This window comes from Callithrix jacchus, chromosome 15 (assembly GCF_049354715.1).
Source record: "Callithrix jacchus isolate 240 chromosome 15, calJac240_pri, whole genome shotgun sequence".
In the NCBI taxonomy this organism is placed as follows: Eukaryota; Metazoa; Chordata; class Mammalia; order Primates; family Cebidae; genus Callithrix; species Callithrix jacchus.
The window spans coordinates 24608480-24624242 of record NC_133516.1 but is presented as its reverse complement, the minus strand read 5'-3'; the positions used below and the strand labels follow the sequence as shown (position 1 = coordinate 24624242).

General features: G+C 52.5%; 1 protein-coding gene across 6 annotated transcripts in view; it reads right to left on the bottom strand.

Moving 5' to 3' along the window:
• Window positions 1-617: 617 nt before the first annotated feature.
• The window catches only part of BDH1 (3-hydroxybutyrate dehydrogenase 1), a 56362-nt gene continuing 41216 nt past the window's right edge, over window positions 618-15763 (bottom strand). For all 6 annotated transcript variants that reach the window (XM_008981430.5, XM_002758213.6, XM_078350554.1 and 3 more), the window contains exons 5-7: window positions 12040-12181; window positions 5157-5309; window positions 618-3198 (exon numbers count right to left, since the gene is read on the bottom strand). In XM_008981430.5, coding sequence (XP_008979678.1) covers window positions 2729-3198; window positions 5157-5309; window positions 12040-12181 — 765 coding nt within the window. In that variant the 3' untranslated portion in view covers window positions 618-2728. The remainder of the gene's footprint in view (window positions 3199-5156; window positions 5310-12039; window positions 12182-15763) is intronic.

The window sequence follows — 15763 nt, the reverse complement described above, 5'->3', positions numbered from 1 at the left end:
TTTGTCCACCTTAACCTCTTTTTTTTTTGAGGTGGAGTCTCACTCTGTTGTCCAGGGAGTGCAGTGGCATGATCTTGGATCACTGCAACCTCCCCCTCCAGGTTTAATTGATTCTCCCTGCCTTAGCCTCCCAAGTAGCTGAGATTACAGGTGCCCACCACCATGCCTGGCTAATTTTTGTATTTTTAGTACAGATGGGGTTTCACCATGTTGGCCAGGCTGGTCTTGAACTCCTGACCTCTGGTGATCCACCCACCTCGGCCTCCCAAAGTGTTGGGATGACAGGTGTGAGCCAATGCACCACACCACCCACTCTGGTAAAGATGAAAAGTAGGTCCTACACCCACCTCTAAGCTTCCAGAAAGCAAATGGTAAATAATAAGGTTTAAGTTAGCACTGTGGTTATTTGGAGGGAGAGTACCCTGGGCTTCTCAATCACTGGAAATTATTAAAACCAGGACAAACTATAGGCCAGCCCAGCAGCTCTGACTTACTCAGGAGATTCCAATAGATGAATATGCAGCTTCTCTGAGGTTTGGTTCTGTTGATCGAGACCCAGAGTATGTGGCCCCACTTCCTCTAGTTCCCAGGCAAGGACTCACAAGTGCAACTCCAAGTCTCCATCTATTTTTCTTTAATAAACTTCAGCATGAAAACAAATTCGCCCAACGCGTAAAAATGCAATTCCAAAGGAACCTGCTAGAACAAAGTCCAGGGCACGAAAGCATCCTATTGTTATGTGAGTGCAACGGCCATCAAGTGTCCCTCTCTGTGCTCTGGAGGGTTTCAGCCCTGCCTGCCTCCCCTCCCTCCTCCTAGGGGAGCTGGGACAGGGCATCCCTGTTTGAAGACAGCGGGAACAGAGGCCCAATAGGCAAGCTGAATTTACTCATTGTGAGACTTTTTCCTTGGCACTGCCTGAACCCCATAGCCTACTCCAGCTGCCCGGGTTCTGCCTTCTCCTGGCACCAGACTCCAGGTTCGGGCCACGCAGCTGCTAGAAGAGCGGGAACACTGTTTCTAAAGGAGCGTTTCTTGCTTCTTTGTTCCCAGTTTCCGAGGTGAGAAAGTCGAACGCCGAGAGAAACCTTGGGCTCCGGTGGCAGCTCGGAGTCTGGGGCAATGGATGCCGGCGCCGGCTGCGGAGGAGGCGAGCGCCCTCTAGCGGCAGGCCCAGCCCGGCCGCGGAGAGACGGAAACGTTACTCATAGTCTGATTTGTAAGGCTGGCACTTGGGACCCTGCCCTAGGGCTAAAGCCACCTGGAAGACTGGTGTTTGGTTTTGGTCCAGACATACAAGCCCTGGGCAGTTGCAGGGATGACAGCTTTCAAACTCAAATCCGAGAAGTGATCATGCAGACTCTGACTAAAGTGGCACCACTTCTTAATTGAAAATAAAGTCAAGGTGGGAATGAAGGCTACGCTGAAGCCTTGCAAAACGTGTGTGTGTGTGTGTGTGTGTCTGTGTGTGTGTGCATGTGTAAGCAGCATATGAGGCAACCAGGGACCCCAAATCCACTGCAAGGAGAGAAGATGCCACAGTGCCCCATCATGGCACTGCCCCACTGACACTGGCCCACCCAAGGCAAAACCAAGCAGACTCAAACCAGTAACAATCTGTCTTCTTAACCAGAGAGCACCTCCACACAAGTCTACTCTGAGTCCTAAAAGAGGATGGAAAAATCTCAAGTAAAACTCTCCAGGGCTGGGCACAGCAGCCCACTCCAGCACTTTGGAAGGCTGAGGCAGGTAGATTACTTGAGGTCAGGAGTTTGAGACCAGCATGGCCAACATGGTGAAACCCCGTCTCTACTAAAAATACAAAAATTAGCTGGGCGTGGTGATGCATGCCCATAGTCCCAGCTACTTGGGAGGCTGAGGCAGGAGAATCACCTGAACCCAGGAGGCGGAGTTTGCAGTGAGCTGAGATGGCGCCACCTCACTCCAGCCTGGGGGACTGAGCAAGACTCTGTCTCAAAAAAAAAAAAATAATAATCTCCAGAAGGATTCCCACCCCCTCCATACAGCCAGCTCTGAATCACTGGCTGCTGGCTGGCCAGTCACACAGCACCACGGACATGCAGAGGCACCAGTGGGCACTTGGTATGTGTGGCTCAGATGAAGACACAGAGTAAGTCAGAAGATTCTTGGGTAGATGAATACAAAGCAGCCCTGCAATGCAAAATGTGAAGTGTTTCCGCAGCAGTGGCAGGAACACATGACTGCACTGTTGATAAGCAATAAAAAGGCTATTTCATTCATCCTCTCTAAGCTGCAAATTCTTCACGTACAAAAGAAAAAAACCTGTCCTTTTTATTCAGGAGACTGGCTTGAGGATCAAATGAGATAACTTTTAAAAACTGACAATGTGGCTTAAAGATGTAAAGGAATTTTGATTCTATTCCATAATAAATCTATTTTTAATATAAAGATGTTTTCCCAGAATCTCTGTATGAAAATCATCTCCAGAGAGACAGATGCACCATGTTTGCCCTGAGATTCAGAGGCCCCTGCCTGCCACCCCACACCCCATTTCTGAAGGCATAAGTCACTCACTATGCAAACGAGTCAGGCTGGGTTATTCCCTCTGGGTAATGCTAAAACCAGTTATGGGTCTTCCTGGGATGGCGGATAATCCACATGTGGATAATCAACAGTTGACTATATGGGTTCCTCCCTCCCCTCCCCTTCCGCCAGGGATCCCCAATGGAGGCCACAGTGAGATTCTTCAGCGGATGTAGATCATGTCGGAGATGGCTCCAGGCAAGTGGGTCATGATCTGCATTCGCAGCCACCAGTAGTAGTCCATGGGGTGGTAGCGGGTGTAGGGGGTGGTGGCGGTCAGGGCATGTGTGACGGCCTCGATGACAGGGGACGTGTCTGTGGAGCCACTGCTGCAGTAGGTCTCCATCCTGGCAATCTTTTCATCAAAGTACTTCTTGCCGTAGTCCTTGCGTACGACCTCAGGCAGCTCATCCCACATCTTCCTGGCGATGGCCTGAATGCTCTCGGGGCTGTAAAGGCTGGTGGCAGCGATGAAGTTGCCAGGCTCCACCACACTGACCTTCACGCCCAGGGGGTACATCTCATAGCGCAGGCAGTCCGAGAAAGCCTCCACCCCGAACTTGGTGATGCAGTATGGGGAACGGGCCGGGCTGCCCATACGGCCCATCATGCTGCTGATATTGACAACACGGCCTACAGAGGGAGACAGAGATACCTGCTCAGGTGGCATTGCCCTATGACACAGAGGGCAGAAGTCTGGCATGTCTCCAGAGGCTTGGCTGGAACCCCTTCTGAGCCACCCAGGAGCCTTCTCATTCAGTAGGCAAGGCCAGCTCAGGCCCATGCCTCAGCATCAGCACCCCTGATCTTCCCTGGGAACCTGGCTGTGCCAGGAGGGACAGCGGAGGACAAGTGAGTGAGAAGCAGGAGGGTACGGTGTGATGGGCAACACATGGCTGACTCAAAAACCAGATCGAGCCTGATCCGGTGATAATAATTTGGGGTGAAAACACAAGGGGAGAAGGGGGAGGCGAGACAGCTGTGTCTGCGTGGATCTGAGCAAGGTCTGGTGTGGGTTAGGGAGAGATACAGCCTAAAACCTTCTCCTTCCCCTTATGGAGCTTAAAATTCAGCTCCAATAGTAAGATGTGCAGATAAGTCACACACTAAGGCCAAGTGTTTATCCACTGCTATCAATACTGGCAATGGGGGTTGGAGGGCAGAGGAGGAAGTACCGGGGGCTGCACCTGGGAGGGAGCCCTGAGACAGCCCTGAAAGACAACAGGGCACGTGCTGTTAGACTCACTGCCCCAGCTCCATTACACCTGGGTGGAGCCCAGGACAGTCTGGCAAACACAGCAGCAGGCAGGGGCAGGGGCAGGGTTTCTGAATCTAACTTCAGGGCTAGGACATGAGGCGAGAATCCTGCACATTGGGAGAGTATCCTGACCCCTCTCCCTCCACCCTCTCCGAGGCCCTTAGCCACAGGCCCAGCCTGGGGGCATCAGGGGCCTCCCACTGCTCCTCCTGGGCCTGGGAACTGGGGGTTGGAAGCGGATTGCATTTGGCCCGGCCTGGGAAGCCCAGGCAGATCTGGAACCAGTTTTCCCTAGGTGTGTCTCCAGGAAGGAACTCACAGCCCATCCTGGGCACTGGGGGAAGGCACCTTTCAGAAACCTCTAAGTCACTGAAGGGTTAGGGTTTTCTTCTAAAATCCTACAGCTGCACTCCGTGTTCATGCCTATTGCTGCTAGAACTTCACAACAGTGTATGGATCTTACCCCTTTAGCCACAATTGCTTGTCATACTAGGGAAAAAATCCAAGTCAATGACTTCGAAAGTGGTTTGCTCACATTTGCCCACCCACATGGTTTGGGCGTTTTGTTGGCTTTCCTTTTTTTTTTTTTTTTGAGACAGTCTTGCTCTGTCACCAGGCTGGAGTACAGTGGCTCAGTCTCAGCTCACTGAAGCCTCTGCCTCCCAGTTCAAGCGATTCTCCTGCCTCAGCCTCCCGAGCAGCTGGGACTACAGGCGCACACCACCACGCCCAGCAAATTTTTTGTATTTTAGTACAGACAGGGTTTCACCGTGTTGGCCAGGATGGTCTTGATCTCCTGACCTCATAATCCACCCACCTCGGCCTCCCAAAGTGCTGGATTACAGGTGTGAGCCACGGCGCCTGGCCGGTTTTCCAAATTTCTAATCTTGATTATTACTATTGTTGCTTAAGACCACAATTACCACGTTTTCAACCACAGTATCAATAAACCACAGAATGAATATGCCACATTTTACTTGACCACACCCAATCGATGCAATGATGTATACAGACAGCTTTGTGCAAAGGATGATTCCCTCTCTAGATTAGGTTCCCAGAGTGGATGGCGTCTAAAATCTTTAAGCTGTTGCTACACAGACCACTGACCTCTTACCTGCTCTACTTCCTGAAAGCCACACACCTCTTTCCCCCTACCTGGCCACAGCCCCACTGCCCAGCATCACCCCGGGCCGAGCAGAGCCCCTGGGATTCACGAGCCCAGCCTTGCTAAGTTGTGGATGTTGGAGCTGCTGCAACAGGTATTTCCATTCTGAGCAAAGATGAACCCGTAGGGTAGGCCTGGGGGCAGGAGGGCGCCCCCTTTCCCACTCACCTTTGGCCCTTCGGATGAGAGGAAGAAAGGACTTTGTCATGCGCACTGTGCCCCAAAGGTTCACTTCTGCCACCTCCTTGTAGGTCTCCATGCTGGTGAACTCCACCTCCCCGAATGTCGAGATGCCGGCGTTGTTCACGAGGCCCCACATCCCTGGACAGGTAGGGATAGATGTGCAGTTACCACACAGGCTTGGCCGCAGACACTGCAGCCTCTCCACTTCTGTCCCTTTCCCTGGGACTTCCCAGCCTCTTGCCCAATGCTCTCAGGAAACTTTCTAGAGTCACTCAGAAATGACAGGCGATAAGGAGGCCTAAAGTGCTGACTGCAGCCCTCCCTGATGTCTAGAATGTCCAGTCCTCATGTCGCATCTGCTTGGCTCCATCTCTGGGCGCAGGATGGATGTCCCAGCCTGCCACTGAGACTCCCCAGCCTGAGTCTCACTCACCTCATATTCCCACTTCCACTCTACTCCATCCCATCCCACCCCCACAGCCCGAGTTTCACGCCGTTCCTGTTTCCTCATCTCTACCTTGAAGCTGTCACTCACATCTTCTCTTCTCTTGCTAGAAACCAGGGAAATCACAGGGGTCTCCCAGGCCAAGCCCCTTCTGCAGGACCAGAGAGAGGACCAAGCTTGTAGGTCACACATCAAGTCAGAGGCTCAGCCAAGCCATGATCATGGGTCTGGCCCCATCCTGCTCCCCGCGGAGACCTTCCTAACAATTACTCCATTACTCCCCTCTCTCCTGGAAGCCATGGCATTCACTGATTGCTGGTGGTCATATGTGAGGTTCCACAGGACTGAGTACAGATCAGAGGAAATGTACACCGTCACAGTCTACCTGGGTTCACTGTTTCCTGCAACACTAGCTGAGTAAGGGATGCTTGGCTTTTGCAGACTCGGAGGATCTTGGTGCTGGAATGTTTCCTGGAGTTTATGTAGTCTATTAACTAATCTTACAGCTAGGGAAACTGAGGCCCTGAGGGGGAAGGACAGGCTTAAGTTTATCCAGTAAGTCAGAGACAGGCCTGAAAGGGCAATGAGGAGGCAGCTGTGTTTTGCAGAGACCTCTTGGAGTTCAGTTTTGGGGTGCAAAGGCTGGATGGGTCAGAGCCTCAGGACAGAGCTGGGCCCTGCCTCTTTGTTGTGGAAAGAGGTTCAGACTCCTGTGGCAAAAGCCCCGTGCTCCTTCCTGAGGTGCCACCTCAGAGCCCAGCTCCCTTCCCCGGGCCATCCCTGCCTGTGGGAACTCAGCACTGCTTCATTTTCCAAGTTAATTATGGAAATGAGTTTGTGTAAATGACAGAGTAATTGGTCTCTAGCTGCTTTCCTTCCGTGTTACCCAAATTAAGGCTTTGTTCACTGCCCTCTGGTGCCTTCTCCTTCAATTATGGAGAATTAAGGGCATTTATTCGGGAAAGGAAATTGCTGGCTAACCAAGTGTCCATGAACAGCTCCCTCCCACTCCCCACCAAAGCCTTGCGGGTATCTCCCGGCTCTAGGTCTCACCTGTGACCTCCCTCAGATGCTAATGACAGGGTCAGCATCATCTACAACAACCCCACAGCTCCCGGGGTCTCCCTGCAGATGTGCCCTGAGTCTTCACCCTCTTCTCTTCCCAGGAGGAGCAGCAGGCCACTCCCCACATGTCATGGCTGACACTTCCCATGTCATCTTCGAGACCACAGCCACTGATCCTTCTCTCTCTTTCACGCAACTTTAGCTTTCCCATTGCCCATGACTCCAGCCCTTCAGTGCTGTACATATTAGGTGCTCAGCAAATGTGTGTTAGATGAATGAATGTCTACAAATACCACATTTCTATATCCCGAAGATCCTTCTGTAATTGCGCTACTCGCTTTCCTTCCTTCCCTCCCAGCCTTCCAAAAACACACTCTATTCACTAATACAAAAATCCGCCAGGTGTGGTGGCGGGTGCCTGTAATCCCAGCTACCAGGAGGCTGAAGCAGGAGAATAGCCTGAACCTGGGAGATGAGGTTGCAGTGAGCCAGGATCAGGCCACTGCACTCCAGCCTGGGCAACAAGAGCGAGACTCCATCTTAAACACACACACACACACACATTCTCACATACATGTACACTCTCTCATACTCACATACACACTCTCACTCTCACACACTCAGATACACACACACACACTCACTCACTCACTCTCTCTCTCACACCTCTCTCCACCTCCCTTCCATACCACACTGGGTCCCAGTCCTCCAGCGGTCTTGAACCTGTATTCTCCAGGGTATCCAGGGTGGTATGCCAAGGACATCACCCCCAGTGATTCCTAGGCGTCTCCTGCATCCGCCCTGACACCTTTCTTTCACCTGCCCCCAGATACAAGGGTCCCCCAACGTCCCAGTCGAATCCTGCTCCTCTCAACTCTCAGGTCTCCTCATCTTCACGTGTGTGAATTTTCCAGCTGTTTTGTGTTTGATTCATAAGGGACAATATCCCATGACCTAAAATGCATAAAGCCCTTTTGCTACCTCAAAATAAAACAATTTTACAGTACTATCCGAAACAGTTGAATGGAAAATGACCTGTGAAAGCATACAGGCCCTGGGGTGAAGCTTTGCTGACTTGGTGAGTGCTGAGAGTTTGTGGACCTAGCTGCCGTCTGGCGTCCTCAGCCGATGTTCTCAATAAACTCAAGGAGGCACTCCCGCTGGCTGGGGCAACAGCAACTGGGGTCCTGCAACAACCCCAAGATTGCCTCCACATCAGTGGCTCCCCAGTTCTCCTCGGGAGTCACGGCTCTCTCCTCATCCCCCTCTCCTCCTGCTTCGCTTCCACCTGAATGTCCGATAGTCTCCAACTCGCCCTAAACACAGCCAACACACCAAGTTGGCAAGCGGCCCCAGCCTGCTCCTCCTCTTTGTTAATGATTTCACTTTCGTCTGTGACTCCTCCAGCTCCTCCACCCCTCCCCATCTAATGAGTCACCAAGTTCTGTTAATATTACAGATCAAGATCAACATGACAGCTGGCAGGCCCCTAATCAAGCCCTTTGCATTCATTAACTTCCCTGATCCTCATAACCACCCTGCAAAATAGATCCTAAATTGTCTCATATCCGGTTGAGGCAACTGAAGCTCAGAGAGCTGAAGCACCTTGGTCAATGTCACCCAGCTACGGGTGGGGACGGTGGGATTTGGACCCAGATCAGTCTGAGGACAAAGCCCTCACACTCAGCCCCACACCCCAGGCTGCTGATGGTTCTTCTGCTGGGTGGGTTCTTCCTTCCCGTTTTCTCTGGTATTCGTTTGGGTCCTTGCTGCCTCTTTCCTGGGCTACTGGAGAAGCCTCCTCCTGGGTCTCTTTGTCTCACTCACTCCTCCACCTCAGTCTTCACCCCACCCGTCAGGTAGACCCTCTGCCCATCAGTCACTTCCTGCTCTATGGTCTCCATCCCACAGCATGGTAGGCAAGGCCTTTCCCAGGCTTCTCCCCTGCTTCCCTGCATGTGTTCGGCCCGCCCATCAGCCTGAAAGCAACTTGTGTTGAAATTCTCCCCATGCTCTTGTAGTGGTCCCATCCAGGTGTGAGCATTGGACGGCTCTCAGAGCACTCTCCTCACTTCACAGATGGGCAAGCTGAGGCCCACACAGCGTGCAAACCCACCAGGTGCAAGCCAAGGTCACATTTCTAATAAGAAGTGAAGCCCAGGTCAGGTCAGGCGTGGTGGCTCACGCCTGTAATCCCATAATCCCAGCACTTTGGGAGGCTGAAGCAGGTGGATCACCTGAGGTCAGGAGTTTGAGACCAGCCTACAACATGGTGAAATCTCTTCTCTACTTAAAAAAAAAAAAAAAAAAATTAGCTGGGCATGGTGGCAGGTGCCCATAATCCCAGGTATCCGGAAGGCGGAGGCAGGAGGATCACTTGATCAGGGGAAGTGGAGGTTGAAGTGAGCCAGGATCGGATCATACTGCACTCCAACCTGGGCGACAGAGCGAGTCTCCATCTCAAAATATATATATATAAATAAATAAAACAAATATTGACTGACTGGTAAGTGATGTGCCAAGATCAGGCCATGCCCACAGCCTGCTCTTGGGCTCCCGGGCTCAGTGTCCCCTGGGGTGGGGGCAGGGAGGGCTGGTCCCAGCCTGCAGATGTCCTCCCTGGGGCAGGGGACCCGTGCAGAGGGCTCCAGCTAACATCAGATAGTCTCCATCATCTCGCCCCCGGTGGCTGGCTCCCCAGGCTTTGGCAGCAACTGTTCCACAGAGCCAGGGGGCAGGGCATCAAACTCGCCCTCCAAATGTGCCCCCATGGTGGGGGAAGAGGAAGAGAACCCCGATGAAATGTCCTGCGTGGGGTATGGGCCGGTGGCGGCCACTGCGGGTGGGAACACTCTGGGAGGGCGCCACCTGGCGTTCACAGTCGGCATTGCCTGAGAGGGAATTTCAGAGGCTAGGCCAGGAAAGGGGAGAGTCCAGAGGGGAATCAGGGAGACGGAGGTGAAGGGAGAGGAAGACGGGCAAGAGAGAGAGCGCGCCAGATGGGGACACAAAACTGCATATCTGACAGATGTACTGTTTTTTCATACCTAAAAGCCTTCAAATCTTTTTCCAAAAACAAATGCAGTATTGGTTAAGTAAGTTCATGGTGAGTGGTTTCTCCAGCCCTCCAGAATGTGGAAAAAGCAGCAGGGGAAGGTTTGTGCATCAGGCTGGTGCTGGGATTTGAGCTCAGATCCCCTGCACAGAGCGGGTGAGTGCCTCCCCTCTGCGTGGGCGGGGCCCATCCTGCCTGGCAGGTTAGGCTTCCTGGCCAGTCCAGTACAGAGAATGGAGGTGGTTCTGCCCCAGAGAAGCAGGGGGCAGAGGACTAGCACCCCTGGCCTGGTGTGTTCTCTGCTCAGGTCTCTGGTGATGCTGCCTTTCCATGGGCTTTTTAGATACCACAAAACCCACACTATAATCAAGTGGCTTTGTGGCGCTGATGGAGCTGTTTTCCTGCCCAGTAGTTGATGAAGGCAATATTCCAGCTGCCCAGGGAAGGTGGGAGGGAGAATATACTGCCAGGGAGGGGCAAAGCAGGCTGCAGGGTCCAAGCTGGTAATCACCCCAGCGGGACCCATTCTGCCTTTTCTTAATGGAACAGGAGCACTGGCTCTGCCTGTTAATTATTAAACAGATGTTCAGTGAGAACAGAGAACAGAGGGCCTGTGACTGGCCTGTTGGGAGGATGGGAACGGCAGTGGGCTGATGAGGCAGCACATCAGCGACAGGCAGAGCAGCAGCGTCACCAACAGCCACACCTGCAGCCTCTGAGGCTGTTGCTCTGAGAGACCCCACGTCCACCTGCTTGATACATGCTCAGCAGAGCTCCCAGCAAGGATCTGGTCACTCCTCCCATTTCCTCCTCCTTCCCAGCCACTGAAGTCACTGCTCCTAGGAGCTGCCCCACCCCATTCTGAGGGAAAGCAGAGGCCTGAATGTGACATACCCTTTCTGCCTGGGCTGTCAGGAAGCTCAAAGATAAACTTCAAGATTCGCTTCTCCAGACGCTGCTGGGGGCGCAGCTCCAGGGAGCTCTATCCCCCACTGCTGTATTCTACATGAATGGCACCACTTCTTGGAGACAGAGCTCCTCTCACCAAGGTCCTCCGATGGCTGAACTGGAAGAATATTTTAGTCCTTATGCTACTGGAACTTTCTGTAGCTTTTGACCCTGTTGGCTAGTGGTACTGCCCCCACTCTCCCAAACCTTTGGTTCTTTAGCTTCCAGGACACTGTATCCAACCTCTCTGACAGCTGTCTCTCCCCTCCTCTGACCCCCAAACAGTCATATTCCCAGGGGTCCCTCTGTGCATCTCCCTGATTCCCTGTGTCACCTCCTGCCATGGGCACCTGCTTTTCCAGCCAGGACAGTCCCTTGGGGGGGGTGCGGTGCTTCGGTATCTCCCTATCTCCCAACCTGCTCCTGCAGTGCAGGCCACCAGGTGTCCAGGACAGAGACTTCACGCCTCACCTCATCCCCCATCCAAGTCACCAAGTCCGGCCAGCTTCGCCTTCTCAGAACTCCTGGCACCTGACCATTCCTGTTTCCCAACACCTACCACGTTAGTTCCGGACTCTCAAACCCACGCTTAACTCCCCCTTTGAATCCACGTTGCCACTGCCATCCTTGGAGGAAGCCTCACAAGTCTCTCAATGGCCAGGCTATTCCCTCAGGATGACTCCCTCAGTGGCTCCCCAGTGCTGTCGGGAGAGGGTACATGCTCCCTCGCCTAGGATCCAAGACCTCCCTCCCCAGCCTCCTTGGCTGCCATCCCCTCCATGTGACCTGACCTGTGTGACTCATACTGAGGTGCCAGGCTAATACCACCGTTTGACGAACAGCCCCACTACCCTACCCTGTCCTGCTCCCAGCTGTGGTTCCTGCTCTCCCCACAATCTGCCCTAACTGGCCTGTTTCCGCTGCACCCCTGGCTGGATCAACGCCTCTTTCCTGTGCTGCTCTGCACGGCTCCCTGATTTTGAACTCAGTCCCCCAGCTGAACTATGAGGTCCTGGGGATAACAGACTGGGCCTTGACCATCTTTGTGTCCCCAGCACCCAACCCAGCTCCTGGTCCAGAGGGGGCATCAGTGGGTGTTGGCTGAACTGACCTGAATCAGTACATAGCCACAAAGCACTCCATGAACTCTGAAATCACCTCCTGGCTGCATTTTTTTCATTGCCCTTCTGCACAGGTGTGTAATTGAATCCCCTTCCTCTTACTGTGCAGGAGAAAGAGTTTAAATAATAAAAGGAGCGCGGTGGCAGGATGCCGGCCAGCGGAGGGTGGTGTGTGGCAAGGGCTCCTTGGAATGGCCCCATACACAGCCCCTCCTGCCCGAAGGGGCTCCCTACCTTTCTCAGGGTCCTTCAGGCTGGAGCGGACGACCTCCACCACTTTCTCCACCTCTTCACTGCTGCAGACGTTGAGCTGGACGGTTCTCAGTCGGTCACTGTTTAGGCTGTCCAGCTCCTTCACCCCATCATGGCCTTTGTCCTGGGGAGGAGAGAGGAGCTGCTTCTACCTCCTTCCTTCCCACCGAGGCAGACCCTGAGGACCCCTGCCAAGACAGGAGCTGGCCTCAAGTCCCGGCCAAAGCCTCAGGCACATTGGCAACTGCAGATGTGATTCTCTGGAGGCCTGACCAGGCCCTGTCCCACCAGCATGCAGTTCTTTTTTTTTTTTTTTCTGAGACAGAGTCTCACTCTGTCACCCAGGCTGGAGTGCAGTGGCAGGATCTCAGCTCACTGCAACCTCCTCTGCCTTCCAGGTTCAAGTGATTCTCCTGTCTCAGCCTCCTAAGTAGCTGGGATTACAGGCGTGCACCACCACGTCTGGCTAATTTTTGTATTTTTAGTAGTGACAGGGTTCACCATGTTGGTCAGGCTGGTCTCAAACTCCTGACCTCAAGTGATCCGCCAGCCTCAGCTTCCCAAAGTGCTGGGATTACAGGCGTGAGCCACTGTGCCCGGCCACATGTGGTTGTTTTTAATCCTGAGCACTGATGGCCTATCAAGCACCAAGCTAAGTGCCACAGACACGATGAGTAGGACCGAGAGCTGGCCCCAAGGCCTCACGACAGGATTCTTTCTCCAAGCAGCGGTTGCAAACTGAAGTGGGGTAGGTGGGGGGCCTGGGAGTACAGCGTATGTCAGGAATTACCCATGTGGGGATGGAAGCCCACGGTGCCAGGTGCTTACATTTTTAAGCTAGTAATTGGGAAACCTCTTAATTCTTTTAAATGTTGGCAACTTACACACATTAAAAAAAAAAAAAAAAAAACTATGTGGGCCAAAGCACGTCCACAGGCCACATAGGACCAGCAAGCTGCCAGTTCGCTGCCTCTGTTCTAAGCCAAGGACCCATCAACTCCAAATTGGTAATAGGCCAGAGCCAGCCTCAGATCCCAGCTCAGTCACGAGCAGGATCTGTGCACTCAGGGGTGTCCCTTAACAGGTGTCCATTTTTTCTGGCTGTAAAACAAGAACATCACCACCTGTCCTGACCTGTCAGATTAATGGAGTAAGGAAACGGATTTGTGAGAAGCCTGTTAGAGTATAAAACGCCACACCAATTCAGGTACCACTCAACACGAGTGTTGCAACATGTTAAGTTTATAAATATAGATGTTGAGAAATGCTAAGTTTATGAATATTGGTGACTGCTGAGTGTTTGATAGAATATATCGTTTGCTAGGAAGAACGACGGCAAGGAAAACCTAGCTGGCGCCCCCCAAGTAGAAAACTACTTGGGGCATTCCAAAGTGGCAGGACAACGTATCAATATACACCGGTCAAAACAATTCTTTAAGACATCTGACCCTGCCCCTGTGGCAAATGCTTTTTAGTTTGTCTGTGATCAGTGCTGAGCAGGCAACAGCTGCCTACTTGGTATATTTTTGTGTCATGAGAAAACACAGAACACCTGTTTATTAATAATAATCACCTGTTAGAGAGAATAAACACGTGGATCAGAATCTGCTGGGGGCCTTCAGCCTGTCAGTTTGGAAGGGTGTTGGCCCCCCCCCCGATAGACTCACTTTGCTGTTCTATCTGGGTGTCTGCCTCTCAATTCCTTCAGCACCACCTGGGTGGGGGTCTCTATGGCCGAGCTGGCTCTTTATACACTTATTTGGCAATAATTTTCTTGGACCTCTATTGTGTTCCAGCACTGAAGATAAAGAATTCAGCCCCTATTCCCAGAGCCACGTTCTAGGGGAGGAGACAGGTAAGTTCACAAGCAACATAGTGACTTGTGTTGTATGGAACCTTGTAGGAGATGGGAGGGACACAGGAGGGGTGGGCAGGGGAGACCTTTCAAGGGCAGTGACAGCTGAGGATATTAACAAGAGGGGGCCGATGGGGTCGGGGCACTGCGGAAGAGATAAGAGGATGCCACCATAAGCCATCGGTTGCAGACAGTACAGACACGTAAGGAAGTGGTGGACACAGGGCTGGAGAGGTGGGCCGGGGTCTGCCCATGGGCACTGCTGAGCTGCTGGGGCGCTTTCATCAGAGCAGATGGCATTTCCTGAATGTCCACTGTGCTGAACACTGTGCTAAGTGCTGCCATGCTTTGTCACATGAACCCTCGTGTCATGAGGCGGTTTGTGTGCCACATTTCATCCTAGTCTATGAAACACGGGTTTTGTTTTTTTTTTCACAATAGGGATGAGCTACACTCGATGTGAAAATTAAACATAATTGGTCATAAATGACTTAATTGGCAATGACTTTCCTGAGTGGTGCATGGCACAATGATGACTCTTATAAGAGGACTGGAATAGCTGCCAAGAATAAAGGGTAGAGAAATGCCCACTCTCCAGCCAAGGGCTTGCCCATGGCACACACAGCTGCTACTGAAGCAAACATCCCAGGCATGGGCAAGGGTAGAGAGCCCAGGATGGTCAGCACATGTCAAGGGTAGAAAATTCTCCTCTGAGGCCAGGCGTGGTGGCTCATGCCTGTAGTCCCACCACTTTGGGAAGCCGAGGTAGGTGGATCACGAGGTCAGGAGTTCAAGACCAGCCTGGTCAAGATGGTAAAACCCCGTCTCTACTAAAAATACAAAAAATTAGCCAGGCATGGTAGCATGTGCCTGTAATCCCAGCTACTCAGGGGGCTGAGGCAGAGAATTGCTTAAACCCAGGAAGCAGAGGTTGCAGTGAGCCGAGACTGTGCCACTGCACTCCAGCCTAGGTGACAGAGTGAGACTCCATCTCAAAAAAAAGTAAGTACCCTACTGGTTAGACTGAGCCTTCTAATTGCTTTGAACCAGAAGAACCCTAACCGAGGACTGGAGAAATCCCATCTTGCAATTTCAGACCTAGGAGAAAATGGTGACAGGACTGCCCAGTGGGGCCAAAGGTACTGGACAGAGTGACTCTGGAGAGAGAAGGCTTGAGTGGAACGTGATTGAGGGAGGCAATGTGTTGGTTCTGTGCAGCCACAGAGAACAGAGCCAGGGCCAACAAGTCAAGTTTAGCTCAAAATGAGGTGTGATCTTCACAGTCTGGAGACAGCATGGGCTGCCTGGAGGTGTTTAGGCAGTGAGTGGGGGTGGGGATGGGGGCTGTTTGTAGGTACAGGGGATTGTTTGGGGGTTGGAGGGATGTTTGAGGATGGGGTGTGGAAAATGTGGTATGGAGACAATCCAGGCCTTGGACAGGAGGTCGGGCTGATTTCCCCCAATACCCCTTCTATTCCTAGACTGTCATCATTCCAGCATGGTTTTCCATCAAAAGGAAGCCTCCCCAGTGGCCTTTGAAAAAGCAATGTGACATGACCACTGAGTCTCCGCAAAGGCCTGGCACCAGGAATGCCTTTGCACAGGGCAGCCAGGCTGGAAGCTTGGTTAGCCTAAAGTTTGGTTCTGAAATCCCCTAGATGTGCCGACCTTTCAAAACAAGACGCAGGCATAGGATTCACAGGACAGATAGGTCTGGAGCTCACAGTGTCATTCCCACAGAGGACTCCACCAAGAAAGAACAAATGCCGTCTTCAAGTCTGGGTCGGATGATGCAGTGCCCACAGACCCCTCTCTGCCACAGACAGCACAAGGGTACCAGGCAAACACGTG